General features: G+C 36.1%; 1 protein-coding gene across 3 annotated transcripts in view; it reads right to left on the bottom strand.

Moving 5' to 3' along the window:
- Positions 1-19,253, bottom strand: part of LOC131436515 (protein king tubby 1) — a 229,682-nt gene extending 210,429 nt beyond the window's left edge. For all 3 annotated transcript variants that reach the window (XR_009230635.1, XM_058605258.1, XM_058605257.1), the window contains exon 1: positions 18,734-19,253. Coding sequence is in view for 2 of the 3 variants with exons in the window: in XM_058605258.1 (XP_058461241.1) it covers positions 18,734-18,778 (45 nt within the window). In the remaining variant the exon portion in view is untranslated. The remainder of the gene's footprint in view (positions 1-18,733) is intronic.
- Between the last annotated feature and the right edge of the window lie 659 nt (positions 19,254-19,912).

Below are 19,912 nucleotides of genomic sequence, written 5' to 3' on the forward strand. Positions count from 1 at the left end.
ACTTTGCGAGTACTAATTTTAATATTAACGCTTATTTTAAAATTGTGTTTTCCTCTATGCGTTCTGAGATAAGATAATATTTATTTCAACACATCGTATAACTGAATTTTCAATCGTATAACTGAATTTCCAATAATATGCGTGCTCAGAGCACTTTGACATTCGAGCCCACAGTAGGGGGTCTGAAGACGAACCAAATTCAACAAAAAATGTTCGCAAACTTAGAAGCAAATGATTGTCTGTCTTGGGAGAACCGAGCATAACGCCACCGCTTCATTATAGTAACGTAGAACCATCAGCTCTAAATTGTCCAAAACCATTTCTTTGCCAGAAGTTTTCAAAAAATAGGTAAGAAAAAAAGAATAATTTTTCACCAAGACAATTCGATTTCACACACATTGGGTCAAACAAATCCTAGACATGACCACACACTTATTTATATCTGCAGTACCATTAATTTAAAAGTCGAGTACACAAAAACCATAATTTACGCGCCTTATATATGTATATATGTATTATTATATGCATGTATATGTACATATACATGTACCTTATGATAAAAAAAGAACCGGAATTTTCATTTTAAAATTCCCGCGCTTGTCCAATCGGTAAACTTTTATTCTCTCAACGTTGGCAACACTTTTATACACATTCTGTCAAATTTTGACGCATATCGTACGATTAGTTTTTGTTTGGCGTCTATACAAAGAAGTTGAAAAATTTTCGTGTGGCGATTTTTATAATGGATGAAAATTTAGAACAACGTGCGTGCATCAAATTTTGTGTTGCAAATGGATTTAAGTGTTCCTAAACGTTGAAAATATTAGAAACGGCCTTTGGTGAATCATGTCTAGGAAATACACAGGCATACGAGTGGTATAAACGCTTCAAAGGTGGTCGTACAAGCTTGGATCATGATGAGATCCCTGGCCGCCCAACAACATCTGTTACTGAAGAAAACATTGAATCGGCGAAGCAAATCGTGTTGCAAAATCGTTTTGTACCGATTATAGAGATTGCTGTGTTGTTGGGCATCTCTTATAGATCAGCCGAACACATTTTAACTGATGTTTTGGGTTTGAAACGCGTCGCTTCTCGGCTGGTGCCAAAAAAGCTGAAATTCATTCAAAAACAGCGTTGGTTGTGTCGCAGTTTTTGGCCAAAAACTCAACCAATATCATTAACCAAGCACCGTACTCTCCAGATATGGCCCCGTGTGACTTTTTCCTCTTCCCCATACTCAAATTGCCATTGTGGGGAACGCGTTTTGAGACCATAGAGACCATAACAGAGAATTCGCTGCGTGAACTAAAGGCCATACCTTTGGCGGCCTATAAAACTTGTATGGAAAATTGGATCAAGCGTTGGCATGCATGTATTGCCGCAGGAGGAGAGTACTTTGAAGGCGATAATAAATAAACTTGAAAAAAAAATTGAAATTTTGCGTTTTTTAATAAATACGTGTCTACATGGATACATATATACATATATAAGGCGCGTAAATTTAGGTTTTGGTCTAGTACCTTATGCCAATCGCGAGCAGGTTCAAAACTGGCTGATACAGAGTTTTCTGATCTTGCCCAAGAAATAAATTACGTGTTTCCCTTCTTCATATAGGAAGGCTATGCAATCACAGTGAAAACCAACTTTTAAATCGAGGCCCGGATGGCCGAGTTTCATATACCATTCGACTCAGTTCATCGAGTACGGGAAATGTGTCTGTATGTGCATGTGTGTATGTAACAAAAATGAGCACTAGATTTTTCTTTCAGAGAGAATCGGTCCTTTCGTCCAGTTCGGGAGTAACGGGCAAAAATGTGCAACAAAATTCTAAAAAAAGTTCACCGATTTTCTTCAACTAAGATTCAAACTAAGGATCTTATGTGGGAAAGTATTATAAACACTCTTAGAAAAAATGAAATTTACGCTTGACGTAAATTCAACTATGCCGTAATTTCTTCGGTGATGACACAATATTACATGTACTAACATGTAAATATAAATTTTGCGTCTGTATCGATCTAAACTTCAGTTAAAATAACTGTGAAGTTAATGATATGACTTATCTTTACATGCTATGTATTGTGAATGTAAGTGAATCGCGACGCTCCTTTTATGTGCATCAAAGAAGATGCAACATTTTTTAAGTGTGAAGCGTCCCTGCTGGCCAAAACGCCTCTTCCTTTTTAAAGTATTCAAAATTTTTCTAAACAGAAATTTTATCACTAACACTATCTTTTCGTAAGATCTTTCTGCTATGCAAGTTTGGCAGTTGTCGTTTGCTGAAAAGTATGAAAGAACTGAAAAAATCATGAGGCAGCTTTTCGATGTAAAGTTTTGCTTCGAATAAACTAGTATTTTCACCGTGTAATGGTCGGTTGCTGCTTAGTAATTAACTTTTAGCAGTGCTAATGTCTCTATTTACAGTTTAAAAATCCAGAGAAACAAAGCCATTTCTTTGATAAACGAATTTTCGAAATTTATAACGGTTATTAAAACAAAATGTAGCATTAAGAGGATCAAAAGTGTTGATTTCCAATTGTAATTAATTGATGCAATTGATTTCTGATGCAAATAATATCTTCTTTATCTGCATTTATTCTATATCGACTTTTTAAGGGACATATGGCATCATTGTTGAGGGGCATACCGCTGATTTGTTGTGAGGCATATTATACGGTTTCTGGGGCATTGTACCTACGACAAGTTCTGGAAAATGTGTTTGTATCAATCAATTCTCATCATTTCTACCAAAATCATTGAAAATTATGTTCCTCAATTGTATCGCAAAGAAATACCAACATTCTCGAAAAAAATATATCAGCAAATTTAGTAATATCTCAATGTTTTCTTAAGGGAGGATATTATAACACTTTACCCATAGCCTACCATTAAATTTTATAAGAATTCGTCGTCAGGTTCCGGAGTTACGGACTAAAATATACAAAATAAACTTACAAGGTGCAATCGATTTTTTCAGATACCACTCATACAATTGCCACAAGCTTTTATTCAAATGAATGATCTTACAATGCCATAAAACCCAACCGAATTTCATCCGGATACGACTTCCGGTTCCAGAATTACAGACAGATAGGTAAAAAAATTTCACGTTCAAGAGCGGGTTTTTTTACACATCACACGAGAAAATTGAGTCAAATACAATCAAATTGCCGTATATTTTTGTCAATTGGGCAGGTATGGAGCGTTTTTGTTCAAATACGGTGATTTTGGATGTACTGGATCATCGTTCCTGTTTCCGGAAGTTTCGGCAAAGTGCTCGTATGCTCCAAACCGGATATCACTCCAATTTCTCCGACTCGGTTAGACCGATCTTTGCAAGCTCATACCGTTTTCGTTTATTTATCAGAGCAGCCCGAAAGCTGACCCAGAGTCGCCAAAACAACGTTTGATATGTTTGTTTTCGCAACCTGAGGTCGCTCTAGATCGGACTCCAATCGCGTAGTTTCGCTCTGAAAATTTTCTCGGGTCACACCACGCCGAGTTTGTTTATTTTTTCTTTTTTTCATGAGTTGTTGTTTAGGGCGCGTACCACGTGTTCGTTTTACTCGGAGTCAGAGTAGCCCGCGTCTAGGTTCAAAAACGAAAGCGGTACCAGATTCAAATGGAAAGTATAATATTTCCAAAAGTACAGTTCGTGCTCGCATCTTACCCAACACAGTCGAAAATCGTTTGCGGTCGAAGCAAAAGAAACAAAGACAATACAGTGCAGTGAACAATAGAGTGTACGGAATGGTCAAATACGATTTAACAAAGCCTGAAACTTGGCCTGCAAGACCGAAGTCAATTTGTATAGATTTCAAGCGTTGCAAAGTTAGACCAGCAGCAAATGAAATTGAAATCTTACCTAAAGAACGAATCTAGACGCTAATAATGTAAGTGAGATTCAATTTAACAAGGCGTCTAGCTGTGTGTACATTATGTTTAAACGTGAAAGCGATGCAATTGCATTCGCTTCGGTTAACAACGAGGTGCATAGCGTTGAGTGTGACAACATTAAATAGAAAATTCCTGTTCACATGGTGGACAATGCCATACAAGTACGCGTGCATGACCTTCCCCCGCAGGCCACCGATCAGTCCGTTCGGGAGATCATGTCGCAGTACGGTGAAGTTCTTTCCATCGAAAGAGAAGTATCCGGAATGGCGTGCGAGTGGTACGTATGCAACTACGTAAGGCAATTCCATCTTACATCATTTGTGGTCAAGGTGGGACACATCCGTGTAAAACGCTGATTACCTATGAAAATCAGCTGGTTACATGTCAGTTTTGTGAACAACCTGCACACTACGGTAAACCTTGCACTGAAACTGCGAAAAGAACATCTTCAACCAAAGACAAGGTCAAACCGTTCAACAACGAAAACTAGTGAGCGTAGTACTCCTGTTTAACCATCAAACCAACCAACAACTGCAACCAATGTACAACAAGGCGTTTCAACAGCAACTAGCAACGAGCTCAAGACTGCGAACAACAAGGAAAACAAAAAGAAGACGGAAATCAACAACAAAACCACCGATGCGGCAATGGAGGACGAGACGAGCCACGAACAAAGTGCCCTTCAACCCTCGCAGGAGGGAAATGGAAGCTCTTCTCCTCCTAGAAAAAGAGTGACAACGAGATCCACTTCAAAAAATTCTTATTTAAAAATTCGGTTAATTCGGCCACATAAAGCCACATAGGCCTGAATAAAAATATCTTTTAAATAAAAAAATATTTCCAAAAGTTTTATCCAGTTCCGGCTACCGGTTCCGGAAATATAGGGTGGTATGTATGAAATTGCAACCTGTCGATAATGCAAAAAAACGCAAAAAATATTGGATTTTTTTTGGCTTCGGGTCGAGTACGGGTGAAGATATTTGTTTTTTATCGGGTACGGGTCGGATATGAGTTTGGAAGAAAAAATATCCTCGGGTTCAGGTCGGGTACGGATAAAAAACAGGTCGGATAGATACAGGTCGGGTTCGAGCTCGGGTTCAAGAAATTTTTTACCCGACCATCTATTGTAGGTGTATACGTGTGTGTATGTGATTAAAATATGCACTCTCTTTTCTCCGAGATGGTTGAACAGATTTCTACAAACTTAGGCTTAAATGAAATGCACTATTACCCAATAGAATTTATGCTGAATTTCATATCGATTCCGGAATTACAGATCGAAGAGTTCAAAAATCGGTTAATTTTATAATTTTCTATATAAAGATTTAAATATATGCTATTTTCTAAAAAACCAGTAAAAAAATTCTGTAGTTCACAGATCTTGCAAGTTGATGATAACCACAACAACTCACATGCAAGCCATTTCAAGCAATTGTCTCCAGTGCATTTGAACTCTACAGTGGTACAGTATTTTACCTAGGATTTTAGTATGTAGTATGATATCCTTTACTAAACTAAACTGCCTTCAAACGTCGTGAGATGATGTCTACTAGTTTTTTAGTGTATTTAGTAGATATATTGTTCATTTCGTTGAGTAAATGCTTCTTTATGAAATTTCTATTAGAAACCTGATGATTTCTAATCTTTTTATCCAATTGCTTCCATAAATTCTCAATGGGATTGATATCGGTTCATTGTGGTGGAGTTTCTATAACTTTTTGACAGTTGTGTAACAACCACAATCGGACATTGTAAGCCTCATGCTTGGAATCGTTGTCTTAGTAATATTTAAACGATTATTTAAGTCCATTTTTTCGGTACTTGATTTAAGATTTTATCTCAATATATCTAAATACACTTTTTGATCCATTATTCCATCCATGAAAACTAAGGTCCCAACTCCATACCCCAACTTCATTATGGAGACGATTTCAAGCATTGACGTTAAAATCTTCAGGTTTAATAAATCAATAGAATGTGGCACTAATATTGACACGCGGCAGTACCACAAAAATAAGAAAAAATGAGAGCCAAGTAAGTGTGAAAAAAGCTCTTCAGTGTCGGACCCTTTTCAAATCTAACCTATCCACAAAAGAGCATCCTAAACAAACAAGCATATTTCTCCATAGCCTTACAAAGCCAACTGCCTGAAAGTCGAGTGTGGTTGACGATATTCAGGCGCTTTGATCACACCATGTAACCGGTAGTAGTTTTACAGTGATAGACGGAATAATGAACCCGGAGCAGTTGAAGTGAAAATACTGTAGTTTTGTTGTTCCTTTTTTTAACGTTTCACTTATGACATACTAAAAGAGTTTAATTAAAAAATCGGTTACTCGTGCCCAGATTTCATAGGAAACCAACTGAGTAAACCGAATGTAACTTATAATTATTGTATTTTCGGAAGGGGTTTAATGAGCAGATACCGATGTTTGATGTCGTTTCGAATTACAAGATGACGACCTTCGGTTTTTCGATATTCTTTGAAAACCCTTATAATAAGGGTATTTTAGGAACGGATTCGATTCGTTTCGAAATTCAATATAATGACTTCCAGTTTATAGACATTTCTTGAAAGCCCTTACTGACATTGTAAGGGTTTTCAAAGAACACCGATAAATCGGACTTCCAGTTTATAGACATTTCTTGAAAGCCCTTACTGACATTGTAAGGGTTTTCAAAGAACATCCGATAAATCGGAAGTCACCATAATGGAATTCAAAACAACCTCAAACATAGTTTTCCAGCATCTACTTTTCAAATTCGTTCCGAAAATATAATAAATGATAGAAATTAAAAATATCATAAGATGGGCACTTTATTTTGCCCAACAGTGTACCTGTAAGTACAGCAAGTGCTGCATCCACACGCATTGCATTTCAAAACAGCGGCCGTGAGCAAGTCTGCTGGTGTCATCGACGTACAATGTAGGCCCTGCATGTGCTTTGTACAAGTCACTCAAGCAGTAGTTCCGACCGTGTGAGTACCCTACTGCACCCCTTAGCAACGAATTCCGTTTCTCTATTATGTACTTCTATTTATCGAAACTGCCAATCACTAGTCTCGTTTATTAACGTGTCAACGGTTTTTAAGGATGCGTTTTTGTATAAAGAGTGTTACGATCAAAAATTGGTCAATCTAGAATGGGTATAACGCGATTAAACTTTTTACTGAAAAATAAAGTCATGCTTACAGAATAAGGAGAAAAAATAATCACTCAAGTTTTTATTTTAGTGAAAACGAATTGCCAAGGCTTTCGTTTCACTCTTACAATCCCATTTTGCACAGCCTACTTCTCTCGATGCAAAATGCAAATTTGACTTGAAATGTGAAATGATTTATCAGTCAATTTTGAAACTTCAAATTCAAAGAAAACTCTCACTTCGAAAAAACTTTGTGATTTTACATCTTATTAGATTGCACATAAGTGGTGGGTCACAAATCTATTGAATTAAATAAAATAAATACTGACAGTGGCGACTTGAACCAAGAATCATTGAATCACAAAGTACGTCCTTTATTCGACTGAGCCACAGAAGCACACATATGTTTGGCTGGAAAATGGTATATATAAATTCATACAGTTGCACATGTCGGAACCAGTGAAATTCAGTGTAGTCCAACATCCAGTCATTACAAATGGAATTTTCCGTCTTTTGACCAATTAGATCTCTATGATTTGCATCGTATTCATTTTATTTTTTGGCGTGTAAATTCTGTAGCAAAACTGTTTTGGACCGGTAATTCACCAACTGCTACTGTTAAGTTCCGCACGTATCGACTAGCCGAAACGCACTCATAAATCACGCAGTTTTTTCTTACATTCTTTGACAACGGTAGATAAGGGAATAGAGTTACGGATAACTTGGAGCGGAAATAATGTTTGAGATGAGAATTAGATAAATATGTTTTCATTGTTTTCAAAAACTATGAAGTTTGAAATGTAGTTGTTCAAAAGTAGTTTAGATTCGTTAGTTTCCATAATATCGAAGCGTAATGAATTAAAAATGAATCCGTTTTTGATATATGGATTGTTGGAAAAATTCAAAAGCACAAATATGAGTCTTCCAATCTTTCCATGCAGAATATTTCATCACTAAAGGTAAATTAATCTGTAAAGAACGATCGATTAAACTGTTGTGAAAATTGCTCACTCCAAAAAGTGATAAAAACGTGTTGAACTTTTGAAGTGGATGAAAAAATTGAAATATTGAAAAAAAAATTAAAATAAAGATAGCATAACTCTTCCACAAAACTCTCATTAGAGTTCATATTACATCGGAAATTTTGTTCCATTCCATGAAAGATTATGTTATTCAATTGCAGTAGCTATTTCACGTGATATATTCAGACTTATTTGAAGAAATATGTAAGTGGAATCTCAGTTGTGGTTCGCTCATAAAGACTGTCCCAGAAAGTATGGGCGTAACCAAAAACCGCTGCCATTTCGCAATGGTTCAGAATCTGTCAATTTTTATGGCTGCGTCCTGTTGTTTACACTCTTCTCTAACCACTTGTGCTGTTGTTTATTCGTTTTCATTGGTTTGTTTCGAAATGCGTGGCCTTTCAGCAAATTGTGTACAAATGGTGCACAGAACGCGGACTGTCACTGAGAAAGATAGCAACAATGGAAGGAGTAAGTGAAAAAGCCGTACGAAATGCAATCAGGAAGTTCGGTGAGAATAACACCTTTGAGGACAAACCGAAAACGGTTCGAAAAATAGGTCCTGCTAACCCTCAGTTGGATAACGTATACTGAAGGCGTTCGAGCAAAAGAAGGAGGTTTCAGTTCGGGATGTGGTCAAAAAAGTGGACACTTCGAAGTCAAATGTTCTTCGTGCTAAAGAATAACCATAATCATGGACAACGAAACCTACGTGAAACTCGATTACAAATCCTCGCCGGGACTACGATATTATACAGTGCGAGAAGGGCAAGTGTTAAACCAGTCCGAGACATCGATTGAAGTCGAAAAATTTGGTAAGAAAGCTATGGTCTGGCAAGCAATTTGTAGCTGCGTTAAGATTTCGAAACCCTTCATCACCACTGCTTCAATGAACAGCGAAATATATATCAAGGAATGTTTACAAAAACGACTTCTACCCATGATTCGAAGCCACAAGGATCCTGTTATCTTCTGGCCAGATCTTGCTTCTTGCCACTACTCGAAATCAACGGTAGAATGGTATACTATCAAAAATGTCACTTTCGTCCCAAAAGACATGAATCCACCAAATTGACCACAACTTCGACCAATTGAGGAATTTTGGGCATTAACGAAGGCACATCTTAGGAAACATGTCTCGGCAGACGAAACCATTCAACAGTTCGAAAAAGATTGGAAAAAAGTGTCAAAACTTGTCGCCAAGTCTGTACGAAATTTAATGAGAAACGTTCGCAAGAAGGTGCGCCAGCTAGTCTACAATGGCTAAGTTGCAAATGTTGAGAATAATATGCTGTTGTTGTAATCTAATATTATCAGTATATCGAATAAAATTTGAATATCTAACACTTGTGAATTATTTACAGCGAAATCAAAGTGCGTCCATACTTTCTGAGACAGTCTTTACCGTCACTTTGAATTGTATCTCACTAACAGCTGTCTAGTCGCATCTTCTTCTAGAACCTGAACGAGCGATTCTCTGGCGTATGGGCAGAATTTATGTCATTAGGTGCCACCTGAATATTGTTCGCGACATGTCGTGTTCCTTCGTTTTTTTTCCGTAACGGCAAGATGTCAAAGCCGACTACAATAGAACTGTACAATTGTGTTGCTTAAATAAAGGCAACAGACGATTTTTCAGGCACTTATAATTTCAAATATTTAAATGCGAACTTCGACAACTTATTGTGTATGAAAATCTTGCCCATCTTTCCTCTTACAGCTGCCGTGTAATATTCCGTAAAATATTCCAGGAAACTGATTAATGTCTGTATTGACGTAGGTGTCAACATTCTATTGCACGTAATCATATTTCGTCACCATCTTCATGTCCAGCTTCCACGATCGTAATCGTAATTCTTATAAATCGACAGACCGCCTTGGTTTTTAGTTTGATGCACGATTGTATCCCGTACGAAACAGCTGGTCACTTTTTCCAATCGATTCCTTAAACTCTGGTTGAAAAAACATGTTCTAGAAGGCAACCTGATTAAGCAGCGCAAAACACTATCTGTCTTTTCTTCCAGTCTGTTTATGGCTGACAGTGAAAACTGAGTTCACAACAACTTCTGATGCCTGAACCAAAAAAAATAATTTGAAGGATTATATACAATGATTCGAATAAAACATAAACGAAATTAAATTGCATACTCTGAAAAAACATACTTTCGAAAATAGCTGTGAAAAATTTCATCCAGATCGGAGCGCTAGATTTTAAATGACAGCAGTTCTTAGTGCGCTGGTTCCACCCATAGGCATATGCCGAGCAAAACTTCAACTTCAAACCGATTTTTATGAACTTCACAAAAAGAAAATATGAAACTTACACGACATGTAAACCGATAGGACTATGAAATATACATCAGTTGAAACGAAAATCTGATTTAAAACCGTGATTGATGTAAAATTACATTAAGATTCATTTAGTTTTTCATTGAATAAGACTGTATATTTACAAACTGCTTAGTTTTGTAATGTGACTTTCCATTCAGTTGCCTGCTCCAAATATGTGCATGAAAATAAATGTAAATTCACAAAATATGTTTATCTTTGTTCGTTTAAAAATGGTTCGTATTTACATGCTCTTGTACTTGAAGATTCTTATTTCATATGAAAATTTTCGATCGCATGCAAAAAATATTTTTCAATTTTGAACACCTTTAAAATCGATTTTCTCAACATAACTTTTTAATTGGGAAAAATGTTTTTGATCAAGTACACAAAAATACTTTTTTTAAAGATTATTTTAACTTTTTTGGTTTCGGTTTTTGCTCTGTTGGCAAGAAAAACATGCTGTTTTTTTTTTACAAATCAACTTGTTTTTATTCTTCAACAGTACACTAAGGTGTTTTTAATGCGGTCTTTTTTATGCGGTTTTTCATGCGACTTTTTTTATGCGAATATCAGAGTTATGCGGTTATTTTTATGCGAAGTTTCATAGTTATGCCGTTTTTATACGGATGTTCAGAGTTATGCGGTACGTAAACTCGCATAAAAAGACTTCAGTGTAAAAAACCGCATAACTCTGAAAATTCGCATAAAAAATCGCATAAAAACCACATAAAAAGACCTTAGTGTACTATCAACAAATCGTCGTTCGCTTGTTAAAAAAAATAGCTGAAAAAATTAGCATACTTGGCTCACTTTTTCCTCTCAACTTTGTATATAACCCCTTAATCCGTATTTCTAATATTTCCCGAACATACAAAGCTTTCATTGTTTTGCGATCAGTAAAAATTAATTTTATAAGGGTTTTATAAGTACCACTTTATAAGGATATTATAAGAACGAAATACGAAAATCAAGAAAATTGAGAGACATGCGTCCTTTTTTATGGAAGTATCTCTTCATGCTTCACAAACAAATACTTCGTTAACTGTTGAACAAGTATCATGTACTCGCGTCAGCCCGCCATCAACACGCACTGAAATCTGGCATTTGACGTTTTTGATGCTTTACGCTGTACACTAGGGTGGGACAAGGTTTTATGAGAAAAAGATGAAAAGGTTTATTTTATCGCTCCACCAAACTTTTCGCGTTTCTTTTGGGTCACATAAGCACCATGCAAAACCATCTAGCAGTGGATCTAGCATATTAAGGAATGATCCATCGTTCGGACCTTGTGTCGGTTTTCCGTCAATAACTTTTTTTACAAATGTCGCATTGTTTTGAAGTCTTCGAAGTTTTTCTTCCTCGTTAAATTTCCTACAAAAGTTCATACACTCTGATTTTTAGAGTTCATAAGCTGATCTCTAGGTGATTTTTCTTTTGTAAAGAGTGAATTTCTCCATACTAAATCTCATACAAACTTTAAACCTCGGGCGCGAAAATATAGTTTCTCCTATCGATGTTAAATTTTGCATGGTGCTTATGGGACCCAAAAGGAACACGAAAAGTTTAGTGGCACAGAAATCAATATTTGTCCCACCCTACTGTAGTACACGTTATTATTTTCAACAGTAACATAGGGCGTTTTTATTTGAAACAAACCCCAACCCAGTTTCGATATTTGACAGTAGTTAGGTATGGAACAGGATTAGCGTTGGCTTCAAACGTAAACGACAACAATGCAAAGAGCATGAAAACTCGAATAACTGAAATACTTATACCCTTCGTTACTATGTTCTAAGATTAGACATTGGCTGCCAATTCACAGTGTACGTGATAAACGTCTTGGGTTTATCTCGAATGAAAGGATTCATTCATTATTGCATTTAGTTGGTATTATACAATTTTATCGAGCAAATCTCTCAGCAGTCTATATTTATCAAATGATGGTGGATTACGCCGAAAATAAAGCAATTTCATTCCATTCCACCAACCAATATAATAACTAATAAAATATTTATTCTCACGAACACTTGCTCTATTTTATTCATACTCAACCAGCCTACAAGGCTGCAACCAACCATCCGAATCGTCAATACTCCAATAGTTGTTTGGACCGCTGCCAAGTGATTCTCCGTCGCTTTCCGTTCAATCGGAAGTGGGGGGTAAAATGCACACACCCCAAATCAAATAACGTCATATTTTTGCTACAGTTATGCGGATAATTATAGACATAAAAGTAAAAAGACGTAGGGCTGTTGTACCAATAATTTATCTCATATCTTCGATTTGGTTTTAAGAATCAATATTGCAAAAACATGTGGGCAAAATGAGCAATGCTTCTGTTATGTAGACTTTCTCTTTTGTTAACATCAATTTTCACGTTTACTTCCTAACGCTCTGTCTAAAATGAATTTTCATTTCGCTATCAATACCAAAAAGTTAACGAGAATTTGCTCAACCGTGCAGAAATTATCGACAGAGAAAGTAAACAAAGAGATTCTGACATTGGCGTTTAGAACCATTTGAAATGTTCACGTCGTGTCATTTGAACCGATCATAAATTGAACAGAAATAACAAATTCCACTCTAACTGATGATTTTAAAAGTTGAGATAAATTGCAGAGCTGAGGTGAATAAGACTTTCTTCTTGTTTTGTTAGTTTCGTCGAAACTAACAGGCATCCTCAACAACAGGAGAGGCACGCTTTGCCTCGTCTACCCATATTTGTTTTAGTTTTGTTGTTGCTTATAGAAATTCAGTCCCCAACGGAAATCGATCGGTAGATGGAAACCAAGGCAGGCTTGAGGGTTGATTGCTTCCCGTATTCCCCCTTTTTTCCCATTTCCTATGCAAAACAGGTAAAACACTGTCGTTTTGACGACGCTGATATCAAAACTGCAAGCGGGAGTTAGGCACCTCGACGTCAACAAAAGAATTAATGTTATGAATGAGAATATTAGATAAATGCTTTCTTCAAAGCAACCGGTCCCTGTGCTACTGAAGTCTAAACAAACATGTGAACAATCAACGTTCATTGTTTTCAACTTGGGTGATGTTTGGTGTACCAGTGGAAAATTGCTAGTACAAAATGGAGAAGTGTGACGCATCACAGTTTATTTGGTTACGAACATAAGACAATTGGGATGAAAGTTCAATAGAATCTAAACTGCAATGACGGTTGATCCTTTGACTATTGTATGCAGTTTTATCATGATTAAATAACATCATACTCTAATCGAACAACAATCCAGTGCAGATACTTGGATTTAAAGACTGCCTGCTAATATCTGAAATACTTGACATGTGAAACCACACAAAAATATATGAAAATTGCCATAACGGAGCTTCTATATTGACTTATATAGTGAAGAAAAAATCCTAATATTACTTCCTAACGATAATCAGAAAATTTGTAGGGTAAGGGCTTCCTATTTCATCTCATTTGTGAGAACGTTATCTTAAAAACCTGATTTACCCACTAAAATCACAATGGTTTTTTCATATTTCTGCTTCATTCGTCTTGCTTCACATTGAGAACTGATTCACATTCCTTGGAAATTAAAGTAATATTCAAAATATCATCTAGATCATTATATTAAATAGTAATGGCGACAGCAATTAAAACAAAACAATGCACTATTCCAAACTCCGGTTCAAAATGACAGACTAATGCCAACTATAAGACAACACACGATTAGAACCAGTTTTGAATAATTTCGACGTTTTTGGGTTGTTTTCGTTGCCTTTCGTTTTAAATTCAAAATTTTATTGTGCAGTTGGTAAACTTAAAAAAAAACAAAAAAAAAAGGAATTGTTACTATTTAGGCATAAGCCCTTCTAAAAAAATCTAAATGCAGAGCCAGAGATGCCATTTATACAGATTAATCTGTATTTTATAGATTGATTTTTGCGTTCGCATACTGATTTAAATCAGAGTACAAATTTAATTCAGATTTCCTAAATTTAATACAGATTTGTACAGGTTCATAAAAAGTTAAAAGTAAAATATTAGACTTTTCTCTCTGAGTATCTATTAGTATTAGATTGTAGTGATTTTTTAAAAGTTTATTAATCAACAGACAAATCACATGTTAAAATGGAAAACTTTTGTGCAGATATTTTATGAAGAACACTGACAAACATTTATTTTACAATTTTAAACCAATTTGAACATATTCATATATATTTATTGTCATTGAAAATTTCCACGTTGAATATTCTAGTGAGTGCTTTTTACGGACAGTGGTGTACCGAGGAAATTTGGCGCCCGGTTTAGTGAACAAAAACAAAAAAAGCTGAACTCCATCTCCAGAATGATGATTTGTACAAAAAAAGGTCACAAGGATTGGTTTGCCGCTCCCCCTAAAAAAACGTAGCGCCCGGAGGGAATGCACAATTGATCTTGAAAGCAGAATTGGTTTTTAGACTTAGATTACGCAGATTTAAATTGTTAAAATCCGACCATTTTTCACGAGGATTCGATAGTTTTGTCTAAGCGACTTTTCGTCTTATTCCAGTAGTGAAAGTGAAACACGATTTTCAATACTGTTTTATGCAATTGTTTCTTAACTCCTATAAGACTATGCACCGCACTCTTTTTCATGACGTTTCAATTTTAGCACGGTTCGTTTTTGGTAATATAATCATTCGAACATGCGATATTTATTAGAAAGATGACAGTATTTTCAAATTCAAAACAATTTAATATTGTTATTGATTTATACTGCTTGCAGAAATAATTGCTGGAAGAACACAACTTCTTACACCCTTGTACCATTCAAGATAAGCAAATTTGTGTGAGGCTTAACTGACTTCTACAAAATTAGACTCATATGAACATGCTCCCGCATAAGGTTTCTGAGTTTCATTTGGATCCGACTTCTGGTTCCGAAACAACAGTATGATATATGTAATGAAATTAAAATAATGTCACTCTTTTTGCTAGTAGATGGCTGAACCGATAAAACATAAAAACTGCATGTTTTTTATCAGATCCGACTTCCGGGTCAGGAGATACAGTGTGATTAGTGTAAAAATTTCACATAAATTTATCGTGTTTATCGGGTTCACAGATTTTGAGAGTCAAAGACCAAATAAGCTTATTTCAGTTTTACCGGTATTCGGTTTTCGATCCTGAAAGGTAAGGAAGAGTGTTCGGTTACCGGCACCCTTTTGTGTTAAGCTCATAACTTCTGACTTAGTGCACACTAAGTCCCTAGCTAACGATTGATTTAGAAACTAAGTTGATTCATTTGATTGGAACAAAAATTATCACTTTAGTAAAGCGATAAATTGGAAAAAAATATAAGTAAAGACTGCAGTTATTCAAAGAAAAAACAGATTTTTTTCTTTTTGGAAGCGTTTTGGACAAAAGTCATGGAATCAATGGAAAGCTAAAGTCCCTAGCTAACGATTGATTTAGAAACTAAGTTGATTCATTTGATTGAAACAAAAATTATCACTTTAGTAAAGCGATAAATTGGAAAAAAATATAAGTAAAGACTGCAGTTATTCAAAGAAAAAACAGATTTTTTTTCTTTTTGGAAGCGTTTTGGACAAAAGTCTTCATTGTCCGATGATGACTTCGCCTTGGCTCTTTTGGTCGATGATTTGTAAGGTGAAGCCTTTGGTGTAGATTTGACCGGTCTTCCACGATTTTTCTTAGCCGGTCCATCAGCTGTATGAGCAGCTAGGTGTTTGGCCAAAACTTTGACTTGCTTTGTCTCGACAGCAGCCTGCATATCTCTGACAATTTTGCACGATTTGTCGAAAAAAATGGAGTGCCGGTAATCGAACACCTTGGGGTGCCATTTTGAAAATGACAAAACAAATTTTTGGTTGCGAAAATGTTGATAGGATCCGGTATTAAATCACGAAATAGATCGATTTCACCTCATGAATATTTAATCCACTCACCTTTCCGATTGATGCTCTTCAACTTATGCTACTATAAAAAAATGATACTATCTGCTTTCTGTCAAAAGTTACGGTGGGGTGCCGGCAACCGAACATCTTCCCCTACATAAAAACTTTATGTGGAACGCACTACGGTTTCTTCAAGATGGCTACACTGACAAAAGCTCCGAATCTAATGAAATGGTTAACAATTCATTAGGTGAATTTAACTGACTTTTGATACACCGATTTCCGAATTCCGATTCCGAAAGTATCGTAAATAGAGAAGCTAAAGTGGGCCGAAACGAATTTAATAATCAAAATATCTAATTATTAACTAACTTTTTCGCAATTTTCATTACATAGTTATTCAAGGTCTTTTTTACAAACTGTTGTTCTCGTTAGATGCTAATACAATGGAAAAAATACTGCCATTGTTTCATTCGAGATGTCACGTCAGACATTGCACTTCGGAGCAATAGGCGAGTATTTTGCAGAAAGCATCAACTTCACATCTGCTTTACGGTTTATGTTGCATTGCTGAGTCACGCTAGCAGTTATATGAGCTGCTAACACACGAAAAACCAAATATTTTAATTAGTTCTTTGGGATTGATTTACTGGTTCTTGAAAGAACCGATTAATTACTCGGTCATAGAGCATAACTCATGATTTGCGTTGCGATTGCTCAAATTTATAAACTGTATATCACAATTTGAGTATTATTGACAAATTTACTCAAGTCCACATTTAATGCATTATACTGCCCTTCTACGCATAACTGTCCTATATTCAATGGGATTTCTTATGTATATGGGGTAGTTAGACTTGGAACAGCAGTATAGTAACCGTTAAGCTTTCAAACTTTTGAATGAAAAATAAGCTTCAATCTCATGGTGTTTTTCGGTGCGTTCTTATTCACGGAATATAAACAAATCGAATTCAAGAACTCAAGTACATATCGATTCAAATTGTTTTCCAGTAGCGATTCTAAATCCTCTCAACCATCATCATTCACATTTTATTCCAAAAAGGTCATTAAAACTTTTGCTAGATCTGTATGAAACAAAAAAATGAATGATTTTTATTGATTAGTCTATTTTTGTGTTTAGGGTTAATAACATAATCGAGTTTGCATACTCTTTATATTTCGGCTTCGATGAAATCGTCTGAATTACTCACGTTGCACTTTCTTCAAATGCACTTTCTATGAACTATATACTCAGATATAAGAAGGAATGCTTAGTTATGAGTTTGGGAATGCAAATTTTGTGTTAAATTTCAATCAAATTGAAGGAAAACAATTTTTCTCTATTTCGAGTAAAAATTACGACACTTATCAATTTAAGTCAAATTCAAATTTTAACTAAGCTTCTTCCTTAACTCAAGACTTAGTAAGTTGAGGTATTTTCAGATTTTACCTAAATGTACTTCTTATGAAATTGAATGGTGCAATTTATACTGAATTGCACATAGACTGCTGTATAAAAATATTTCGTCCACTAGAATTTGATTCGGAATTGATTCTGAATTGATAATGTGAGCAACATTTGCGCTAAACCATAGGTACATGGTGCCGCCCGGCGGTCAAAGTAATTTTCGATCTTGAAAAATCACCGCCAAATGCTTTTTTAAATCGCATAAACCAAACGTGTATTCTTTGAATATAGAATAAAGATCAACTGTTCTTCTCGAAAAAACTACAAATTAAATTGAAATAAATATATATTTGATTTCGGATAAAGTTTATTGATAATCCAAGATTATTTAAATATTCACAGTTTAAGATAGCTCATTTTTTGAAGTTTAAGCATCACATCAACAGTACGGAAAACTTCATATAAATGTCCCTTGTAGTTTTATACACAGCTGATTCAATCTGATTTTAAAATTAACAAAACATATGCAATACCTATACAGTACACCTTTTCATCATTTTCATTCATGAAAGGTACATCATATTCATGTCATCGTCATTACACATACAAGTTGTCTCGATTACTGCAACGATTTTTCCGTTAGAACTATCATTCTACATATATAAAAAATATTCGTGTTACACAAAAAAGAAATTCAGGATGTACACGGCTGTGAAAAAAATCGATTACGGTGACCCATTTGTGGGACCGTTTTCCAACAAATTTGAATGTGCAACGATGACAGGAAGAACAGACAGTTGCAGGATGAGCTATGGGTTTAATATCCAATCAATGGCTATGCAGGACAGTCCGCTCTGATAGCGAAACGTCGTGGTACCGACGGCTCGTTTTCATTTCCTTTTCGACAGTTTCATTCTCATACTCGGCCAAATCCACGCATTATTTGTTTTGACGCAGCAGCGATGATTACTCATTTGAATATTCGATTCCGACCGTACCAAAACAAATGCCTCCGTAAGGCTACTTTTATGTAAAGAAAAAAAGTAAACCATTTCTTGCATATTTACTTGCTGTTCCAGCTTCTGATGTCGACTATTATTGATCGTACTCATTGCTCGTTCACCAGTAAAAATTCACAGCTGTCTATCGCCAGAAAGGCAAATGTTGCCTCTATGTATATGAATAAAACCTCTGCAGAGCCCTGTTCGCTCCGCAATTAAAAACACTTTCACACCGCGTCCACACCGGTTGTACCCTAGCTTCGTCGCACCAGCACAATCTTGCAGCTATCCAAACGTTTGTGGACACGCGAAACCGAAATCGAACTCAATTGTATTTTGTCAATAAGTCAAACGGACAACGCATTCGCGGTGGTACAAATCTACCGGAGATTTTTACAGTCTCTTCCGAGGTGATTTAACCATTTCCATATGCACCAGGAGTATATCGAGATTATATAAAACTAGTTATTTTTGTTGTTGCTAGTTTACTACTGTGCCTCAGCCAGTTATTTACACACACCAAACGGTACACAAAATGCAAACCAAACCCGGAGCAGCCCGTTTTCTGCGTCCTTACGGATGCACGCCTTTTCAAACAATGCGCGAAGGTTCTGCAACAAACACTTATACAGCGTCTATCGACTGGAGAACGGTAAATGTCGAGAGAGTGATAGAATGAACGGAATGAAATGAGCTTTTATTTGGACTCACCTGTAAAAAACCGGTCCACAACAAACACACTGGCTGAGTGCTGTGTATTCTTTTTCCATCATTCTATTCTGGCTGAGTTTATGGAGAAACGTCATGCATTACGGCAGCACGGAGAGAAATAAAATTTGGTTTGGTGCAATCTGTTCACGATACATCGCTGTTTTTCAAAGGAGGGCGAAACTCACATTGACAGCATACTGCGTGACGTTGCGTTGCGTTGTGACGATGATCTTGGCGGATTGCACACTGATATTATCTCATTTTCAGCAGATTGACAAATAAGAGTGGCTTAGGAAATAATATTGGGAATTGAGGCCATTCCAACTCGTTTTGAACATTGCAATAGCATGATAGCCACTTTCGCCGGCCACCCCCTTTCCCATCGTTCACAGGGAGGGATAGGAAGGAAATGTTGATGCTTCACCTACTACGGAAGAGAGGAAATGTTGATACTTCACCTACTTTCCGTAAGACGACGATCTTTCTCTTCCGTAGGGGTCGCGGAGTTAAAGATATGAATAGGCAAGGGATCTA

Source organism: Malaya genurostris, chromosome 3, assembly GCF_030247185.1.
Source record: "Malaya genurostris strain Urasoe2022 chromosome 3, Malgen_1.1, whole genome shotgun sequence".
Classification (NCBI taxonomy): Eukaryota; Metazoa; Arthropoda; class Insecta; order Diptera; family Culicidae; genus Malaya; species Malaya genurostris.